The following is a 20,252-nucleotide window of genomic DNA, read 5'->3' as shown; positions in this document are numbered from 1 at the left end:
CACCTGCATAGTGGAGTAATGCAGGATTGTCCGCACTTTTTTGCCCAAGGCCAACGTACAGAAAAAGAAAAAAAAAAAAATCGAAGGATGAAATGGCCTCTGACATTTTTTGCATTGAATTGATTTGACACCCTAAAACCAATCCATCAGTATAGGTAAGACATGATAAGCAATGATGTATTGTTTTATATGTCACTGAATTATATTTATTCATCAGGGCCCCACTAATGGAAATGATGTTACTGTTTGTTCAAAATAATTGATTTGTGTTTTTTTTTTTGCGCAAATCTCGGAAAGCTCTTTATAAAACCAATGTAAAAACGTCTACCTTGCCTTGCCTCCCAGTGAAAAATGTAAGTACTGGAAATAAAAATGGGCCATATCAGTTGTTAGTTTTAGACACCCCTGATGTAATCGGATCCTATAAAAACATTATATATACAATAGTGATAATAAATTTACACACATAATAATGCTTAGTTTTCATTGACACTGTCGGAGAGGTAATAATTACATATTACATGTTCTTTTTTGTGGTGTTGCTATTTTGGTTTCCTGTTTTGACTTGGTGAGATTACGTCTCATTGTGCTTGTAAATGTCTTTAATCACTCTATTAAAATAAACATTGTTAGCCTGATAGCATAATTACCCAAGCCATTTTTTAATGCTTTTGGAAAACGAGAAAAAACAACAACAAATTAAACAAACACGACTCAATGTTTGGGCATGACCATGACCTACATGACATAGAGCCAAAAAACGCAGTATTTTAGCAAACACATTGATGTTTTTATTTTTATTTTTATTTTTATTGATATTGTGGTGGTAAGTTAAACATTACTTTGGCAATTATGCTATTAGGTTAACAATATTACCCAAAAAGAAAAAAAAGAAAAAAGAAAATATATATATATCTCACATGAGGTGTAAAGAGGAGCTTGCTCAAGAATTGGAGCATGTGATGTGATGCAAGAATTTAAAACAAGGGGGTTTATGTGGGTCGGGGAGGATTTACAGAGCACATCCAGTGGTGGTGGGGAGCAGAACAGTGGATGAGCATTGTTTTACAATGGCCTGCAGCAGTCTAAAGCTCTGTTTGCAGCAGCGAGAAGGGTTTCGTTTCATTATGAGCAGCCGTATGGACGGGGGTGGCATTGGGATGCTGGCTGAATGCTTGTTGATGCCGCTGGATTAAATGAAACAATGGCGTCTGGTTATGTCTAAGATAAAGACATACGTGACGTCTCCATTGTAAAGTGATGTAATATAAAGCATCTGAGAGACTGAACATAAGTCTTCAATTGTTAGTTCAAAATGTTCCTTATTTAATTGTTAACTATTTACTTTCGGTCCCCCATAGGCTCCAAAAGGCCAAGAACTCACATTATGTCATGAGCATATCCGTCTTCTCCTTTTTCTGTTGTCCACGCAAAATTGTCCTCTCTTTTTTTTTGGAATGTGTCAGCCCTGTGTGTGTCTTCACCTACGGCGGAAAGGCCTTGAAGTTACATTTAGAAGTCACAATAACCTTGACATTTAATGTAACTCCATGGGCATTAATATCAACTCGACTTGTTGAAACGTCCTAGCTCCTCCCCTGCTCATTTTGGTAATGAAGCAATACGGGATGAGCAGTGGTTCATTTGCATGAGACAGGACAGGAATGTAAAGTGAAGTGCGCAATCATTTTTGATTTGTCAAAAGCATGTCACAGATGTTAAGATGTGTAAACAGTTTTCAAGGAGACATATTTTGCATTATTTTCTGAATTTAAAACAGTTCCCAAGTGTTTTGAAAGCATGTCTTCCACATGCCTTCGTCCAAATACCCAGCACTGTCTCACGCCACCCCATTGACTGCCGGGGCTGGGACTGCTTTCTTTCTTTCTTCCAACCTGTTGATGATACTGTGACCCACTAAGCTCAGTGGCCACTTCCCTCTTAAAACAACCTGTTTGAAGCCTCACAATGGCAAAGTACTTTTGATACATTTTTAAGTGATGTCTTAGTCTCGTGATGTTAACAGCATGATGACGAGGACTGTTTAAATGCCAATTTAAATTGACCCAGGTAATGTATTGGTCGCGTCCTGGATCAAACATCTGTGAATTTTGCCGTTCAACTTTTTTATTTTTTTATTTTTTTTAAGAGAGCACCAAGTTGTGCAAAATGTACTGAAACCATGAAAATTTGGGCATTGCCTGTACATTCTAAGGTTTAGATAAAACCCAAGGAAGTTCACCTCTAAAGGTTATAGTGCATTTTAGGTTCATTTCAAAATTTCCCTCAAAAGCAGAATATCATTAAATTTTTATGAGTAGTATACATGGAGATCTAAAATAATAATACATTTTTATTTTATTTAACCTTTATCCAGGTAAGGCAGTCGAGAACAGTCTCATTCGAAATGCTGACTTGGCTGCAGAAAGCTGAGTTAAACAAAACAAAATAAAACTCCAATATAAAAAAAGCGACTTAATACACATGCAACAAACTGTATAATATGAAAAACATACATATTTATATAATAAATGACAGTACGTTATGACGTATGATGAATAAAAGGTATAAAAGGTGCTCAAAGTTTAAAGATGGGCACATGCACTGTTAGGCGTTTCATAGGAAGGTTGCCAGTAAATTACTGTAAACTTGAGTTACAGTAACTTGCTGACAACAGTGTCAGATCAATGTTTCTGTTCACTGTGGTGCTGCTGAGTTACACAGGCTAAGTAGGCGAGGTAACACTTATTTTAGCTTCAGCTGGTATGCAGCAGAAGTGGCTGGATGTCATTTGACTCTATTGCACACAATCAAACTGTCAGGGTTGCATGAGGAAAAAAAAAAAAAAAGGGCAACATATATGTAACGCAAGAGTTAAGTAAGACACACATTCAATGAACTGTGGGTGACATAAACACACATGCTCAATGTTAATCCTTATCGTGAACATGACGGATTCATGTCTTTATTACGGCAACAGTTCAACATTTTACGGCGCGATGCAGTGGTGTCGTTAGGTCTATTTTTAGGGGGCTTCGGCAACTGTTCAAGAAGAATGCTATTTGAACAAAATGAGCACGGGAACCGGTTTAACTTGTATGTGCCATAATTACTTGTCCTAATCACCTGTTGTTCCTCTTTGAACATTCACAAAGGTGAGTGGTGATCATAATTCTGCTTATATTCAATTGCACTGTCGCGTTTGTTCTTGGTTTAACTACTGGATGCCATGGTACCTGTCACAATAAAGTTGGTAGCAAGCTAATGTGCGTGGCTACAACATTTTTGTCTTCTCGGTGGCTTCCTTTTGTCACCAGATCACACATTTAGTTGCGAGTATCCAAGAAGAACATTAAAAACCAGTGCCTACACCAGTAGCACAAGTCTGAACAAACGTGTCTGTTGTCTTGTGTAACACTTCATACATGAACTATGCAGTTTAACTTGATTTCAGTTTGCACTAAAAACAATGACGTTCATCTTTATAAAATGTATAAAAAGGGATGAAATGGTTTTGAATTTTAGTCTGCCTTGTTGTTGAGTACAAAGCATGAGACGCTCCAAACCCAAAATATGACCGACATTTGACAACATGATTTGCTGTATGCTTTTTTTTTTTTTGACACTCATTTTGTACAGCCCTTGTCATGTCAACATGTGACTCATGACGTGAACGGCTGTGCACAAAATCAAAAGGTGGTACTAACTTTCAATTTGTGTGTGTGTGTGTGTGTGTGTGTGAGCGGGGGGGGAAATCACAAATAAAAACGGCAAGACTTGGATACTGTATGTATAGACTTTTTTTCATACCTAAAGATGGCAATGCACAGTTATTATATTTACACATCACCGCACAGAGTCATTGTCACATGGAAGCACATAATACATAACACAATGCTGTATTTTCACACAAATAAATTCCAGTATACTAGCCTTGCCAACTCGAGTCTACCATCTAATAACAATAACAAAATTAACAGTGATGTCTAAATCTCCGTTTATCAAAGGGTTCTCTTTATGTTCCTTACCAATCACAAAACATACATACAAATTTGAAATAATAATACATAATAATATAATAAGTATAGTACTCACAATTTGACACAAATACCAATTTGACACAAATACCGATACAGTTTAAGAGTAGTGATATTAAGTGGAAATGCCACGGTAACACAGTTATTTGATTAGATGCAGTAATTGTCAATGTACAGTAAATATGATTCCATTCAACTGGCAGTACAATAGCGCTGCTCTTGACCCAAAAGTGAGTCTTCAACTGTTTGACAGTTGTAAATGAGCACAAAATATACACTTACTGATTATACGGTAAAAGGTGACATTAATGAAGAGCCTGCATGAAACACACCATTTAAAAACACATATAAAACAACAGAACCTCTCACTACAAATGTTCAACACACATAATATAATGCCCTCTCATACAAAAGTATGATCTTGATCCAGTATCATGGTTGTAAATGTATTAGCTGTATTGTGTATATAACGATGGGCAATGCTGAAATTGATACACACAATCGTATTGGACTCGGCTATATTTACAGTAGCACATTATCTTCAAGTCAGCTAATAGTAATTTGATACTACTGCAAAAGGTCCAGATCTGAACAAGATGGTATCAATTATGGTTATTTTGGTGGTCAGGTTAATTTTCTGCTGATAGGTTTACTTGTTTGTTTGGTACACGCATGGCATAGCATTTTTATACAAACAAACCAGTCAATTATGGGGAACTTTATGGGATCCAAATCATGAATTAGTAAACTAAGCCAAATACAATACATAGCACACAAGCATACACCATCAAGCTAGACATTTACAACTGGATCACACACTGAAGGCAAGTTGTTACTGAATGTAACAAACAAGGAAGTTTCACAGAAACCATCTCATGAGCACCTACACTTTGTGAACATTTTTAAAGACCTGATTCCAAATCTGGCATTTTTAATTGACACAACCTTAGATGCTTGACGTAACAGGACTGGATTTGTCAGGGAAGAGACGATGAATTATGGTCACTATCACAAACCATGCCTGTTCATACTCAGAACATTACTGTCGGGTCTCGACCGAGCTGACATGCTGCGGTTTAGGCGTTCATACCCCAGGTTCCCTATTGTAAAGAACAGAAGGAAAATGAACTTGTGATTAGAAACACACGCACACACACACACACACACACACACACACACACCATAGCCGTAAGTCATTGATTGCTGTTCGCTGTCTGCCAGCACAACTGTGGAAATCACAATGGCAGAGTTGAAGAGGAGCACGGGACTTATCTGAATGGGAGGAACTACATTTTTGTAAAGCAAATTGGGAGCCTCTTTTTTTTTTTACTATGCCGGACTTTCCAGTCATGTTTAAAAGACACCTGGAGCGTCATTTCAGCTCACTTCATGCTAATATTGACAACGATGATAGTAAAGTTTTTTTTTTTCCCCACTCAGATGCAATGTTTGGATGACCTTTTGGAAATGTCTCCCCGCCCCTACTAAAAGAAGTGAAAATCAAAACACGGTTGTGTTGTCACGGACGAGTTACTTCAAGTAGAGACAATAAAGTTAATCCAAATCTGAAGATGATTATTGGTGAACTCAGAAAAGACCGAGCAATCGGTTGCATTAATATTTTACAAAATCAGCCGCCATTTTCTTTCCATTTCGTGGTGACAGATTTCCCAAACTTGGATTTAGTGGAGGTCCACCAAAATCACGATTTTCATTGTTTCGCTCAATGAAATCCTCGCTCTACTGGCCGATGACGTTGTTGGGAAATCCCTTCAACACCTCCTTTTTAAAAAATGTTCAATTCAGATGAGATATTCTGTGGTTCTGACAAAGATCAAAATGTTCCCTGATTTCGGCGTCAATTTGGGCCGATTCACGACATAAAAAAAATGGCATAAAATCCTTAATCCTGAACTGATTTTTACAAACTAAGGCTCATTTTATTTATCTAATTATATCATCTATTTTGATATACGTGATTGGAGTTGTTTTTTTGTTTTTGTAACATACCTATAATTGACACTGTTCAGCTATGACTGGACATAAACAACATCATGTGAACAATCTTAATCGGGTCCAACGTAAACCTGTATTTTATTCATTACACAATATTGTCTGTTCAATGTCGCGTTACGTGATACAGAGATCTAGTTCCAATATCAGAATCCTCTCATTTTTAATTCTTGAATTTTTTTAATCCTCTTACTTTATTAATATTTTGATTTTTTTTCTGCTCCTGTGCTGTATGCCTCAGCCATTTCTGAATTAATAGACTTCTGTTGTAGTTTTCAGATGTACAGGTATTGCATTTTGGGACAATGCAATCATATACATAGTTTTGCAGTGGCCGAGACAGGTAACAACAATCGCAAATGCCACAACACAACAAAATTAACACACAACAAAAAAATGCAAACCCCACAACACAACACGTTGAAACCACAACACAATGACATTAACACACAACCGAAATAGAAACACTGCAACATCCATCCATCCTTCCGCAACATAGCGATATTGATCCACAACATTCATGTCGCTATGTTGTGGCATTTGCATTTCCGTTGTGTGTTAATGTCGTTGCGTTGTGGTTTTAATGTATTGTTTAGTGGTGTTCGCATTTCCATTATGTGTTAATTGCATTGTTTTCGTTCCTACGGGAGCTTAAGTTTTGACTATGGACATACAGAGTACCATATTCTATCCTTTATGCATCCGTTCTCTGGTCTCGTACGAACCATGACATGAGAGTAGCTGGCCATTTGCAGGAGACACTCCAGGGTCTTTAGGAGCTGTTCCTTGCGGAGTGTGTGGAGCTTAGTGTGATTGAGGCTCTTTCTCAGTTCCAACTGCTGCAATGTCACCTTGAGGGCCACTGAAGCACACTGAAGAACACTCATTCCTATGAACACATACATAGTTGGATGACTAATACCAGATCAACAAGAACAATACAAAAAAAGGAATTACATATACTGTACATTTTCTTATATTCTTCAAAATGGTGGCAAATCTGCCGTTAGAGTGTTTGTGTTGTCATTTTACCTGTTTTTGTTTTTTTCTCAATTTAAATTCATACATTTTTGTTGTTAACGCTGTTGTCAAAATTTCAGTCTTCACTGTCCTATTTCATAGGCATATATGCTACTCATCTGCTTTGTGTCAAAAATGGGAATCACTATAGTACAGGACTACGGACTGCAACTTCAGTGGACATATAATTATTAACAAGACAGAGAGCACAGACAACTTTCATTGCTTAAATATTTGTCATCTGCTACCTGAACTCGCTTATATTGGGATTCATAAAATATTCTTCATCTGCATAAAGCACAAACACATGCTTCCTAGCATCTGACCATGTTTAAACAGTTGCCAAATGCACAATCTGGATCAGATATGAATGAATTACATCATTTTACACTGTAGTCACAGTGAAATATGTGCTCAAATGGGATATAATTTGATTTCTTTTGGAAAAAAAATAAAGATAAAACATCAGATTGTGTAGATTCTGACCAGATTGTAATGTGAACATCTTAAAATAATGCCTTTTCACCATAGGAAATCTTGGTCAATAATCAGTGGTTCTAAGGTAGCTGCCTGCCTGAGGGATTGAAGAGGACCAATGAGAAAAGTAGATTGTGGCTCCATTTTTATGTCATGAATAATGTTTACTAGTCAATTTAATTATCCATTAGCCGGGTTAATTTAACATCAAATTACATTTGACCAGCAGAAAACAAAACAACTGCTTATACAAGTCGGTATTCTGTAATCCGTGTCTATTCTGTATTTTCAGGCTTGTGAATATCTTACTGTTTGTTTCTACTTTGAACAGAATTTGCAATTAATTTTATTAGGGCTGGTAAAGTGGGAGATTTTCCCAAATTAAACATTTTTCAACACAATGCCATACCCTGTGGGCAGCGCTTGATTATGAAAATAACGAGTTTAGATACATTTGAGTGAGCTTGTTTTGTTAAATCGATCGCTGTGATGCTTCGTTGCAGAAGGACGCCGCATGAGCCATATGGAGGTAAGTGCGTGCAGATTCATTTCTGCCTAATGTGAGAGTTTGAAGGACAAAATTTGTATTTAAAGAAAAAAAAAAAAGAAAATCATTACTTCTAACCTCGTCAATGTCTTGTCATATTTTCTATTCATGTTGCAACCGATTTGATGAATGAGCATGAAAGCTTCTATGGAAAACATGGAATTGTCTGGGTGACCCAAACTTTTGAACTGCATTATACTGTATGTACTTACAAATTTGATCAATGAATTCATGACTTGTTTAACCCAAGTGATTACTTAACTCAACTGGTATCAACTTTAGCTGGGACTCGACTTGAATTGCTTGATTTTTGCCACAGTTACTTGGTACTTGCTTGAAACTTGAAGGGTCACACTTGACACGTACTCATGATCTGAGATGATATGTGACTTCCTCCCAACCTCTGATAAAACTAAACAAAAATTTGCACAGTAACAATCATTCGAATGCACCAATGCCAATGAAAATTCTCCTTGGCAAAGGCAATTGATCCATGGAGACATTAAAGCACATAAGGTTTTCAACAGGGGACTTCCTTTAAAACAAACGCAAAACAACTTACCAGACTTATCGGTGGCTTCAACATCAATGTACACACCCTCCATCATAACACGTTTCAGAACCTAAAAGAAAGCCGACAGGTAAGCAAGTTATGTATCACATGTGTCGCTAGCTTTTAAAAAAAACAAGGCGATTGAGTTCAAAGACGAGTCGTAGCTTTAATGAGTCACGTGAAGAGTCAAGTTGGCAAGAGTCAATTGAAAATACAAAGCACACACCCTGGGCTACAAACAATTCGAAATATGAAGATATGGACATTAATTTAAACTAAACAACTGTTTCAAGATATTTTGGAAGGTGTATTGGTTTTGCAATATACGATTTTATAATATACAGGTAGAACAAAATATGTTTTACTGAGTCGTACGTATAGTACAATATTGTCTCGGCTTTGTGATCAGTTGATTATGTCTTGTGTAACATCTGATTTGCATATTTAGTGGTGTCGATTTGTCTGTGGCACAGGGACTAAAAAGTAATGTGTATTTTCAAAACTTGGGGGCAATCTTGTAGCAAATAATGTTAATGGTCATCACTGTTCCAATTTTACTGCTACTTGAAGGTTCAATGTGCTTCTATTTCGGTCAGAAGCTCGATTTTTCATTTTTCTTTTTCTTTTTTTGAAAGTGTCACCTGGCATCAAACATTTAATCTATGACAGGGACAAATCTGTGTATCATTCCTTCATTTACTTTCAACTGCCAATTCAAAATTGAAATGCAAAAAAAAATAAAAAGTGACCCATAATTTTATTTTGTATTTTTTTTTAAATCTAAAACAAAATAACAACAATTTAAAAAGCCATATATAGGACTGAATTTAATTGGTCATTTGCATGACCGTAAATTTTGTAATGAACATTAGTAAAAAAATAATAATAATAAAATACAGCTTGTTAGCCGCCATAATCAGTCCGTACTGATGCCACCTGACCACGATCCATCAGCCATTTTCTATCCATCCATCCATCCATCCATCCATTTTCTGAACAGCTTTTCCTCACTAGGGTTGCCTCGTGTTGGCGCCTGTCTCAACTGATTTAGGGCGGGAGGCGGGGTACACCCTGAACTGGTCGCCAGCAAATCGCAGGGCACAAATAGATAAACAACCATTCGCAATCACATTCACACCTACGGACAATTTCCAAGATGGAAAATTATGTTACCTTTATTTTCATTCTCTTACGCTACGCGAGGAACTGCGTGGATATGTCTCAATTGACAGCGGTCGCTCACAAGCTAAAGTGGAATACTAACGCTGGTTACCAAACATTTCAGTCACACAAACCTGACCAATTCATTATTAAAATCAAATTCAGTCCTGTGGCCTGTTTTTCCATTTCATATTTTTGATCTGAGTTTAATCATGAATTATTCTTTTTATGTGTTGAAATAAAAAACAAATAACCAAATAACAAGTCCCTTTTTTCTATTTTAGATTTTCGATTGCCACTTGAAAATGGAAAGAACGAATGGTACAGGGATTGAAGTACATCGATGCAAATGGAATACAGTCTATAAACTGAGAATACAATAAAATGCACTACGTCAGATTCTATATGCAAATTAAATGCATCTTTGGCTTACTCCTTTTTAGGAAATGTTGTATTGACATGACAATAATAATTTATGTATAAACCTAATAACTGCTTGTAGTTTGGTTATGGATAATCAGTACCTATAGCAATCATTACTGTTATTTCCACTTCATTCCTCATATTCACGGGGAAAAGTGCATATATATATATATATATATATATATATATATATATATATAGGCAGTTGAGGATCAGGACACATTTACTGGCGTTTTACTCCAAGCAAGGTTCTAACCTCAAGCACTCGGATGAAGCCTTTCTCAGCACTGAGGTGAAGACACGACTTTCCCGAGTTGTTTCTTTCACTGACACGAGCACCCAAATTAATCAGATCCTCAACTATCAGGTGATGGTTGTGCTTGGCTGCGAGGAGGAGGGCAGTCTGCAAACATAAAAGACAAGGGCATTTTACAAAGCTCACCGAATGAGCATTTTCTCATTGCTTGTAATCAGTTTTCGAAATCTGTTGGACCCTATAGAGCCAGTGATGGGTCCAGCTGCTTCGAACAGTGCTACAAATACAGTAACTGTATGCTAACAGTTCTTGACTTGTTTTGGGTATCTGAACCACACTAAAATCAAAGGTGTTAAACCTTTGGTGAAAGCATTCTGCACGGGCTTGAGATTTACTGTAAAGTAGAACTTTGAAACACATCTGGCAAATAAAACATTTATCCTTCTGTTTTCACACTGTAAAATTTTGGTGGCAATGAAGCTTTATTTAATAATAAAAAAAAAAATGCTGGAAACTTTTTCAAATTTGTACTGTACCATCCCATTCGAATCTTTCAGGTCTAAACTGTTGAGAGGAGCCAGCCTTTTCGCGATTGCGTAGGCCAGTGCCCTGTTGCCGTCACACACCACACTATGGAGAGCTCTGTAGAGAGAGAGTGAGACAAAGCCATTAAGATGTGATATACAAAGGGACAATGTAGCTCCTTTTTCATCCTCTTTAATGCCTTTCTAATGTCCCCCTTATTAATCATTGCTACTTCCTGGTCTACCACACACATCTTCTACTCTTTCGTCTCCTTCATTTTCCTCATTCATCAACTTCTCAAAGTATTCTTTCCATCTATCCAGCACACTACTGGCACCAGTAAACACATTCCCATCTCTATCCTTAATCACCCTAACCTGCTGCACATCCTTCCCATCTCTAGCCCTCTGTCTGGCCAACCTGTATAGATCATTTTCTCCTTCTTTAGTGTCCAACCTGCCATACATGTCATCATATGCCTCGTTTGGCCTTTGCCACCTCGACCTTCGCCCTACGTCGTATCTCAATGTATTCCTTTCTCCTCTCCTTGGTCCTCTCAGTGTCCCACTTCTTAGCTTGTATGAGTTCCTGTACTTTGAGGTTCCACCACTAAGTCTCCTTCTACCCTCTCCGACCACAAGATACACCAAGTACTCTCCTGCCTGTCTCTCTGATCACCTTGACTGTAGTGGTCCAGCATGTGGCACTTTCATCCTTTTGCTGTGCCTCTCTGTTACTTTAGAAAATAAATAATGAGTATTTAATTTAAAGTTAAATTAGTTCAATCATTTATTTTTCAAATGTAATACTAAATTTGAAGGTTATAGTGTTCTTGTAACATTAAAATAAAATGTTTTTTTATTTTATTTGTTAGTTTACATATGGGACACATGCGCCGATGTGCAACACCTATCACCAAGCTTGATTGAGCTATTTGACCTCTGGTAGGTAAAACATGAAAAAGAACAAGAAAAAGAAAAGTTTCTGAAGAAAACAGAATGTTTAATGCTACTTACTACATGAATGTGTTAAAAACAGACATCACTCACTAAATTGCCCGTAAGTGTGGATGTGAGTGCGAATGGTTGTTTGTTTGTATGTGCCCTGCGATTGGCTGGCAACCAGTTCAGGGTGTACCCCGCCACCTGACCGAGGATAGCTGGGATGGGCTCCAGCAGGCCCGCGACCCTAGTGAGGAGAAGCAGCTCAGAAAATGGATGGATGGATGGATGGATATATATATATATAGTGGATACAAGAAAGTATTTAGTCAGCCGCCAATTTTGCAAGTTCTCCCACTTAAAAAGATGAGGCCTGTAATTTACATGATAGCTATACCTCACCTATTGAGAAACAGAATGAGAACAAAAAAATCTATAAAATCACATTTTATAAAAATCTGATTTTTAAAGTGTTTAATTTGTGTGTGTGTGTGTGTGTGTGTGTGTGTGTGTGTGTGTGTGTGTGACTGCATGCTTTGCATGCGATAAAATGATGATGGAACACAGAATAAGACGGCATTTTTGGTTTGTTGTTGGTGGAAATTTTAAATTTGGCTTTAATATCACGAATACGAGGAGGACTAAAATAGACAGTGACCATTTTATTTGAAAGTAAGCTTTGACCCACTGCCTTGTTTCAGAGCTCAAAATGTTTTTGTTACATGCAGAAATAACATTTTGTGTGCTCTGTAGCAGTTCAAACTTGATATCTAGAGTGTTATCCTCACTTTAGATGTTCAAAGGCTCTCTCTGTCTCTAAATGGCTCTTTGAGTATTTAAGGTTGCTCGCCCTTGGTCTTGGCGTAAGTCAGTAATTCATTATTTAACTTTAATTTTTTTTAACAATTGAATGACAATTAAGAATGTTAAACTTACGTTCGACTGTGTTTATTAGTGGCTAGCAGTGCTTCGTCAGAGATGGTCCTCAGCTTGATTTCCTCCTTCTGAAGCTGTGCCCAAAAGAACTCGGAGCTGCTCACTGGGCAGTTAGTGAACCAATAGTCTGTTATCCACGCGGGCTGGTAGCTTGTGACCATGGCCTCAGGAGGGGGTAGGGTTTGTTGGTACTCTGCTGTCCCAGGTGAATAGATTGTATGCGAAGGGGGGCTTGGGATGATTTCATCGGACTCATCACTGTTGTAACCTGTACCTTTTAATCAAGTAAAGGTGGAAATTGAGGTAATGCTATTGATTAATATGTATATTTTTCTTCAAAGAAATACCTGTATGTGACACTAGTAAATTACCATTAGTCTCAGACGTGTACTCAGGTGATACTGGTGAGCTGGGAGACGACATTTGGATAAGGGAACGGTTTGTGGTGTCGGTCCTCAGATCCTCCTCCAGCACCTCGACAATGATTGCCAGCTCCTCCAGGCCACTGGTGGTGCGCTTTCTCTGTGAGTGAAAGACAGCCAAGGAATTTGCGGTCCTTTGAATGTTGAATTCTTGACATTATTTCATAACAACTTGCAGACATCTGAGGAGGGATCACGTTGACTGACCTTGCTTGTTCGATTTCCTGTGCAAGTTTGAACTCGTTTCTTGTCTCCTGAGAAAGACACGTGTCTAATCACTGAAGATCACATGAAACAGGACTTAACAAAGTAATTAACTAAAATTAGGAAGTGTCACAAAATCTATTTTTACCTTGTACTTTTTGGGTGCGCAGGTTCTGCTGGTAAAAAAGCAGAAAAGTAGGAGTGAGATGTTTTTGGGCGTAACAGTTTATTTTACATAAAAACACAACCACATTTTAAAAAATTGCTTCCAGCAGACTATGACAATCAAAATAGTATGCCTTCTCTACAAGAACTTACTGTTCCAGAAAATAATAATGATTGTAATATTAATACAAAGCTAAACAGAGTAAAAACTTAATAAGAATTGACTTTTCTTCAACAAGTTTCAAACAAGTTTTCCTTTGGCGAAATTACACCTCCACAAGTTAGATTTGCGTAACCTTTATATAAATGTTCATGTGGCAGACAGATAAAGTCCGACTGACAGACAGGTTGGCCGACAGACAAGATCACAGACAGACTGAATGACTGATAGATAGATAGATAGATAGATAGATAGATAGATAGATAGATAGATAGATAGATAGATAGATAGATAGATAGATAGATAGATAGATAGATAGATAGATAGATAGATAGATAGATAGATAGATAGATAGATAGATAGATAGATAGATAGATAGATAGATAGTTAGACCAACAGATAGGAAGGTAGGAAGGTATGTAGGATGGATGATAGATAGATAGATAGATAGATAGATAGATAGATAGATAGATAGATAGATAGATAGATAGATAGATAGATAGATAGATAGATAGATAGATAGATAGATAGATAGATAGATAGATAGATAGATAGATAGATAGATAGATAGATAGATAGATAGACCAACAGATAGGAAGGTAGGAAGGTATGTAGGATGGATGATAGATAGATAGATAGATAGATAGATAGATAGATAGATAGATAGATAGATAGATAGATAGATAGGTAGATAGATAGATAGGTAGATAGATAGATAGATAGATAGATAGATAGATAGATAGATAGATAGATAGATAGATAGATAGATAGATAGATAGATAGATAGATAGATAGATAGATAGACCAACAGATAGGAAGGTAGGAAGGTATGTAGGATGGATGGATAGATAGATAGATAGATAGATAGATAGATAGATAGATAGATAGATAGATAGATAGATAGATAGATAGATAGATAGATAGATAGATAGATAGATAGATAGATAGATAGATAGATAGATAGATAGTTTCTTTTACATAAAAACACAACCACATTTTAAAAAATTGCTTCCAGCAGACTATGACAATCAAAATAGTATGCCTTCTCTACAAGAACTTACTGTTCCAGAAAATAATAATGATTGTAATATTAATACAAAGCTAAACAGAGTAAAAACTTAATAAGAATTGACTTTTCTTCAACAAGTTTCAAACAAGTTTTCCTTTGGCGAAATTACACCTCCACAAGTTAGATTTGCGTAACCTTTATATAAATGTTCATGTGGCAGACAGATAAAGTCCGACTGACAGACAGGTTGGCCGACAGACAAGATCACAGACAGACTGAATGACTGATAGATTGATAGATAGATAGATAGATAGATAGATAGATAGATAGATAGATAGATAGATAGATAGATAGATAGATAGATAGATAGATAGATAGATAGATAGATAGATAGATAGATAGTTAGACCAACAGATAGGAAGGTAGGAAGGTATGTAGGATGGATGATAGATAGATAGATAGATAGATAGATAGATAGATAGATAGATAGATAGATAGATAGATAGATAGATAGATAGATAGATAGATAGATAGATAGAGAGATAGATCGATAGATTGATTGATTGATATATTGAATGATTGATTGATTACCTGAAGATCTTTGGGGTCCCTGCCCTGGGCTATGCGGATATTCCGAAGCAGATCCTTGACAGGCATCTTAACACGCACTCCAAGATATACTTTCTGAACATCTTCACTGCTACGCTTTGGAGCTAAAAGATTGAGCAATATGGTATCATAAATCACGAAAGCACACACACTTTCACAATCATGTTAGCAGAATTTGTGTGAAAGGAAGGCATGAAGTTTATGCCAGACACAGTTCACTACTCTCTTGACTGTATCAAGTAAATACAGTCAGGATGGTTTTAATGGTCTACCTAGTGCCTACCGATACCCTTGCATACGGTACAATAATTTCAAAACAAGGTTAAGTTTTAAAAATGTGTTTGTTTTTAAATTGTGGCGAATATTACTGCATTTTCATTCCACAAATGAGGTCGTTTAATCTTCCTTTCGAACTGAAGAATTGTGAACTACAACATTTGACAACTCCACAGGGTTAATCAAACGATCCAAGCCTTTGTACCTGTTTCCCAGTCATCTGCCTCCTGGATGCTCAAGTCGGAGGCAGTGTGTGCTGCAGACCCCGGCGGCTGAGAAACTGGATGAGCGCTGCCGTACACTCGCTCCTTGCCCTCCAGTTGTTTATAACGTCCTCTCATCTTGTCCGGCTATTAAAAAAGGACACATTATACTATCAATGAAGAACTGTGAGACAAAACAAAACTTTCTGTCAAGTACCTCCACAAACTCCGTGTAATTGGTCGATCAAGTCCCCACACCTGGTACTCCAGCTTGCCTTGACATGACAGCTTGCTGACAAGTAATGTACCTACCTGGTAATCTGACACTAACCACACCCACTGATTGCATACACGTTGCATATTATGTAAATCAACCCCAAAATGTAACTCCTTCCATTCATACTAAATTAAGTCGGATGTAAATTCACTTTAAAATAGCAACATAAAAATATTGACATTGTAATATTCATTATTTAACTTTGTAAAAACAAAAAAAGAAATAATATATACAGTAGGCCTATATATTTTCCAAAAGTCACTTAACTAGGTAGCAGAATTTAAATGACACCTAAGAGAGTTTAAAAAGGCAACAACAGATAAATACAACTCTAACACACTTAACACACCGACTGACTACAACATGTTATGCCTCCGTTGATGTAACTGACCACCAACATTTTCAAATTCCTTCCATACTAACATTTACAGTGAGTAATTTTTTTTTAAATTCTTTTATTTAGCATTAATTTACATTAAGAGCAGCGAGCTACATTTGACTGCTTGGAGCTGAAACTTTATAGTACACTGTTAGACATTTCCTGGTTTTTACACCAATTTACCGGCAACAAAAGAGTAGTAAATCGTTTTCAAATATTTTTACACACTGCGACATCCTCTGACACCTCGAGAGACAATGAGATTTCCCAGATAAAATTTGCCGGCTACGCTGCAAAATCACAATAGCAACCCCCGAGACTTCATTTCCTCCTCATCTACTTTTGTTGTTGTTTTTTTTCCCTCTTATTGCGGGGCTGATTATTTTTGATAACTTTTTTCTCATCCCCGCTGACGCCAAGATACCATCGTGGAGGCACTCGAAGATTTCATCAACGGTTCTTTTGATCAGTTTGTCATGCAAGCTAGCGGATCCCACCATGACGACCGCAGCAACCCGCTGAAAAGACGGAAGGCTACCTCATCCACTAGCACAGAAGATCTACTACTCAGCTCACCCAAACGCCCATGTTCAAGTCCTCTCCTCCACTGACAAGAAGCTATCACTTTTCAATCTATTACACAGGAGATTAAGGAGCTGGCCACCTTTCCTTAAAATGGTGAACCTTGAAGCTGGAGTCGTGTTTGCCTGGGAAAGAATGTCATTCAGAAATGTAATTTAAAGTGTACTGTAAATGTAATGTAATGTGACCAAATCATATCTTCTCATTTTAGACCCCTGTCCACGCCATAGGGTCACTTGCATGTACTGGAAACCCTATCCTTCTGGATCTGCAAAGTGGGCCTCTGGGGATGCTGGGCCTGTTTCCCCCTCCACCTCTTGGGTTTGGTTGTGTCTGTATTGCCCTCCGGGGGGGGGGGGGGGGGGGGGTCCCGGGGCTCCTCTCCGTCTAGTTGGCCCCACTCCGGGGGTCTCGTCCTGGTCCCCTGGTGGGGGCTTGGGGGCCGGGCTGCCTCGCCCCGGGCCTGTGTCCTCCTCTCCCCGGGGCGCTCTGCCGTGGCTGGCACCCCTATCTCTCTCGGGCTGTGTGGGGTCCCCGGAGGACTTGGGGCTTATGGTAGGATGTCAGTGCCTCTTGCCTTAGATGTGACCGCCTTCTGTCCCCTGTTCTGGTCACTGGGTGATGGTCTTTTTTGGATGGGGTGGGTGTGGGGGGTTTGGATTAGCCGTAGGGTGGGGAGGGGCTGCCCCCCTTTTCTCTTTAGTCTTCCAGCCGGTCGAGCCGAACCCGCAGGAGTCTAGCCTCTTACTTCACACACGCTGCACATTTTTATTACTCACACTGTACATACTTCGCATTGGCCACATTCACATTTCATTCAGGGTCCCCTGGGGGACTGGCACGAAGCATATTGGGGCTGGGGCAGGGAGTGGGTGTTTGCTAGAATGTGGGGGGTTTCCCGGGGACGGTGCTGCAGGGCTGGGTAGAGCGCCCCTCTCTGTCTGTTGTTGTCCCGACCTTCAGGAGCCATGCCTCTTAATCACTCACCTAGCACACACTCACATCACTGACTGTAATTATTTTTTTCACAGTCACATCTGGGCACACAGACATATTCAGGGCTTCCTGGGGGGCTGGTGTGGAGCCGGGAGCGTGTGGGTGCCGGACCGGGTTTCAGTACGTCAGTGCTGTTTCCCGGTCCAGGTGCCCTGCCCCTCCGCCCTGTCTGCCCCTCAGGATTTTAATGCATTACACACACTCATCCCCCTTTATGTAATTGCACCACACACACCCATCTCTCATACACAGGGTAGGGCCAATGATTGCCAGTCGAGGACAATGGCATTGGCATTGGGTCCCTGCGGCCTCCTACAGGTGGCCGGTTGTCGTGGCACCTCGGTGGGGCCGGTGGACCGCCCTGGGTCCCTCGGTGTGGGACGTGTCCCGTCCGCCGGGCAGTGGACTCCTGGACCCCGTCCCGCCCATCGATTGATTGGGTTGGGTCCTCAGCCTCTGCGGTGCAGGCACAGCAATTATTAGACACTTCTGTCAGGCATTGTGCTTGCGAAAGGGTGTCAATTCACTTGCATGTGTCCGCAGGCACACATCCCTGGGATCTTTTCGCTGGCTTTGGGGCCACTCACACTCTGGTCCTATAGATAACTCTGTCCGTGTCTATATGTGCCCTGCGACTGACTGGCGACCAGTTCAGGGTGTAGTCCGCCTTTCGCCCGAAGTCAGCTGGGATAGGCTCCAGCGTCCCGCGACCTTAACCAGGATAAGCGGTGTTGAAATGGATGGAATGGATGGATGGAACAAAATACAGTTAATGCATAAAACGCAATAACATTAGGCTGTAAGCCCTGACTTTTCATTTGAAAATCCCTTTCAATATAGTGAATTTTCAAGGACGTGTACGTCTTTGTTGTTCTGCTTGACCATTGGTCAGTCGTGCACGATCACAAATTGCAAAGAACTCGACAGTTGTGATTTCCCTCTCTTTTTACTCACGGTGTTTTTTCATTGCGGTCAGGCCAGCCGAAAAGTTGAAGTCAAGGCAACCCCTGTAACGATTGGTAATATTGTCTTACCGTGACACGCAGCCTCTTTGAACATGCTGAGAGGGCCAACTTCAAAATAAAAGCTTCATATATTACTACATTGGACAACAATGCCGTTTTAGGCTTTTATTTTGAAGTTGGCGTGGGTGAGAGTAATACTACATCAATACAATACAGGAGGCCTTTCTCCCGATCCATATGCAGTCCAAAAGGGAGGAACGCGGTTTGATGCACCAAGAGAGAAATTGTACTTGAGTTTGTAGCCCAATAGTGCATTAAGTCAGGTAGTGCCAAACTAAAACTGGGTGGACAGTGTTTGGTTTGTAAGTATTCTGAGAGTGGGATTTCTGTACAATAGTTTTATCCACAAAATAAAATCTTGTCCCAATTGAAATTTCTCTAAAACAGCAAAAGTTGTATGGCCATTCAACTTGGTCAAATGCCTTATCACGTTTGAAGTAAGTATGACTAAATCCTTTTGTATCTTGGAGGAGTAGATGACATTGAATAAATGCCTAAGATTATTAGAATAACTTCTACCCAGTACAAAGCCAGTCTTATCTGGATGCACAAGTTTAGTCATCACTGTACTGTCGCTTTGCCAGAATTTTTGCAAGTATTTCTTGCTATGAGTTTAACAGGGAAATAGATCTGGAAGAGGCTACTTCCTCCAAGTCTTTGCTATTTTTAGGAATTAAATTAATAACGGCTTCGTTTAGTGTTTGTGGTAGAGACTTCTCATTATAGCCATGATTGTATAATCTCAATAAGTAAGTAACAGGTTTCACCTTAAAATGTTTATAAAACTCACTTTCAAACCCATCTGACCCTGGGCTTTTGCGATTATTTTTTTAGTAAGCTAATTCATTTAATAATTTCTTCAGTTGTTATTTTAGCATTAAGGGTCTTACAGGCAGGTCACAATTGTTTAAAAAGTCCTGCATGTCATTGGATCCAGAACAACAACAAGAACAAGAACAAGAAATAATTATTTGATGCAGTGCCGCCTGAGGGATCGAAGGTCATGGGCATTCAATTTTGGTTTTCGGCCTTGCTGCCTACATGCAGTGATTTCTC

General features: G+C 38.8%; 1 protein-coding gene across 6 annotated transcripts; it reads right to left on the bottom strand.

The window, feature by feature from the left end:
- Positions 1-3,782: 3,782 nt before the first annotated feature.
- zgc:113279 (uncharacterized protein LOC553749 homolog) lies at positions 3,783-16,245 on the bottom strand. 6 transcript variants are annotated; one of them, XM_061782975.1, is made up of 12 exons: positions 16,155-16,245; positions 15,940-16,084; positions 15,441-15,562; positions 13,664-13,691; positions 13,519-13,589; positions 13,261-13,411; positions 12,890-13,163; positions 11,024-11,129; positions 10,488-10,634; positions 8,657-8,717; positions 6,776-6,939; positions 3,783-5,137 (listed from the first exon to the last, which is right to left on the bottom strand). In XM_061782975.1, exons 2-12 carry the CDS (start codon positions 16,073-16,075, stop codon positions 5,114-5,116), a joined length of 1,284 nt encoding a protein of 427 aa, XP_061638959.1. In that variant the 5' UTR covers positions 16,076-16,084; positions 16,155-16,245; the 3' UTR covers positions 3,783-5,113. The 6 variants fall into 6 exon arrangements, with proteins under 6 accessions (XP_061638959.1, XP_061638961.1, XP_061638962.1 ...); XM_061782977.1 differs by lacking the exon at positions 16,155-16,245 and having other exon boundaries at positions 12,890-13,157; XM_061782978.1 differs by lacking the exon at positions 16,155-16,245 and having other exon boundaries at positions 13,519-13,565.
- Between the last annotated feature and the right edge of the window lie 4,007 nt (positions 16,246-20,252).

Source organism: Phyllopteryx taeniolatus, chromosome 8, assembly GCF_024500385.1.
Source record: "Phyllopteryx taeniolatus isolate TA_2022b chromosome 8, UOR_Ptae_1.2, whole genome shotgun sequence".
NCBI lineage: Eukaryota > Metazoa > Chordata > Actinopteri > Syngnathiformes > Syngnathidae > Phyllopteryx > Phyllopteryx taeniolatus.
This window is presented reverse-complemented; position numbering and strand designations above follow the sequence as displayed.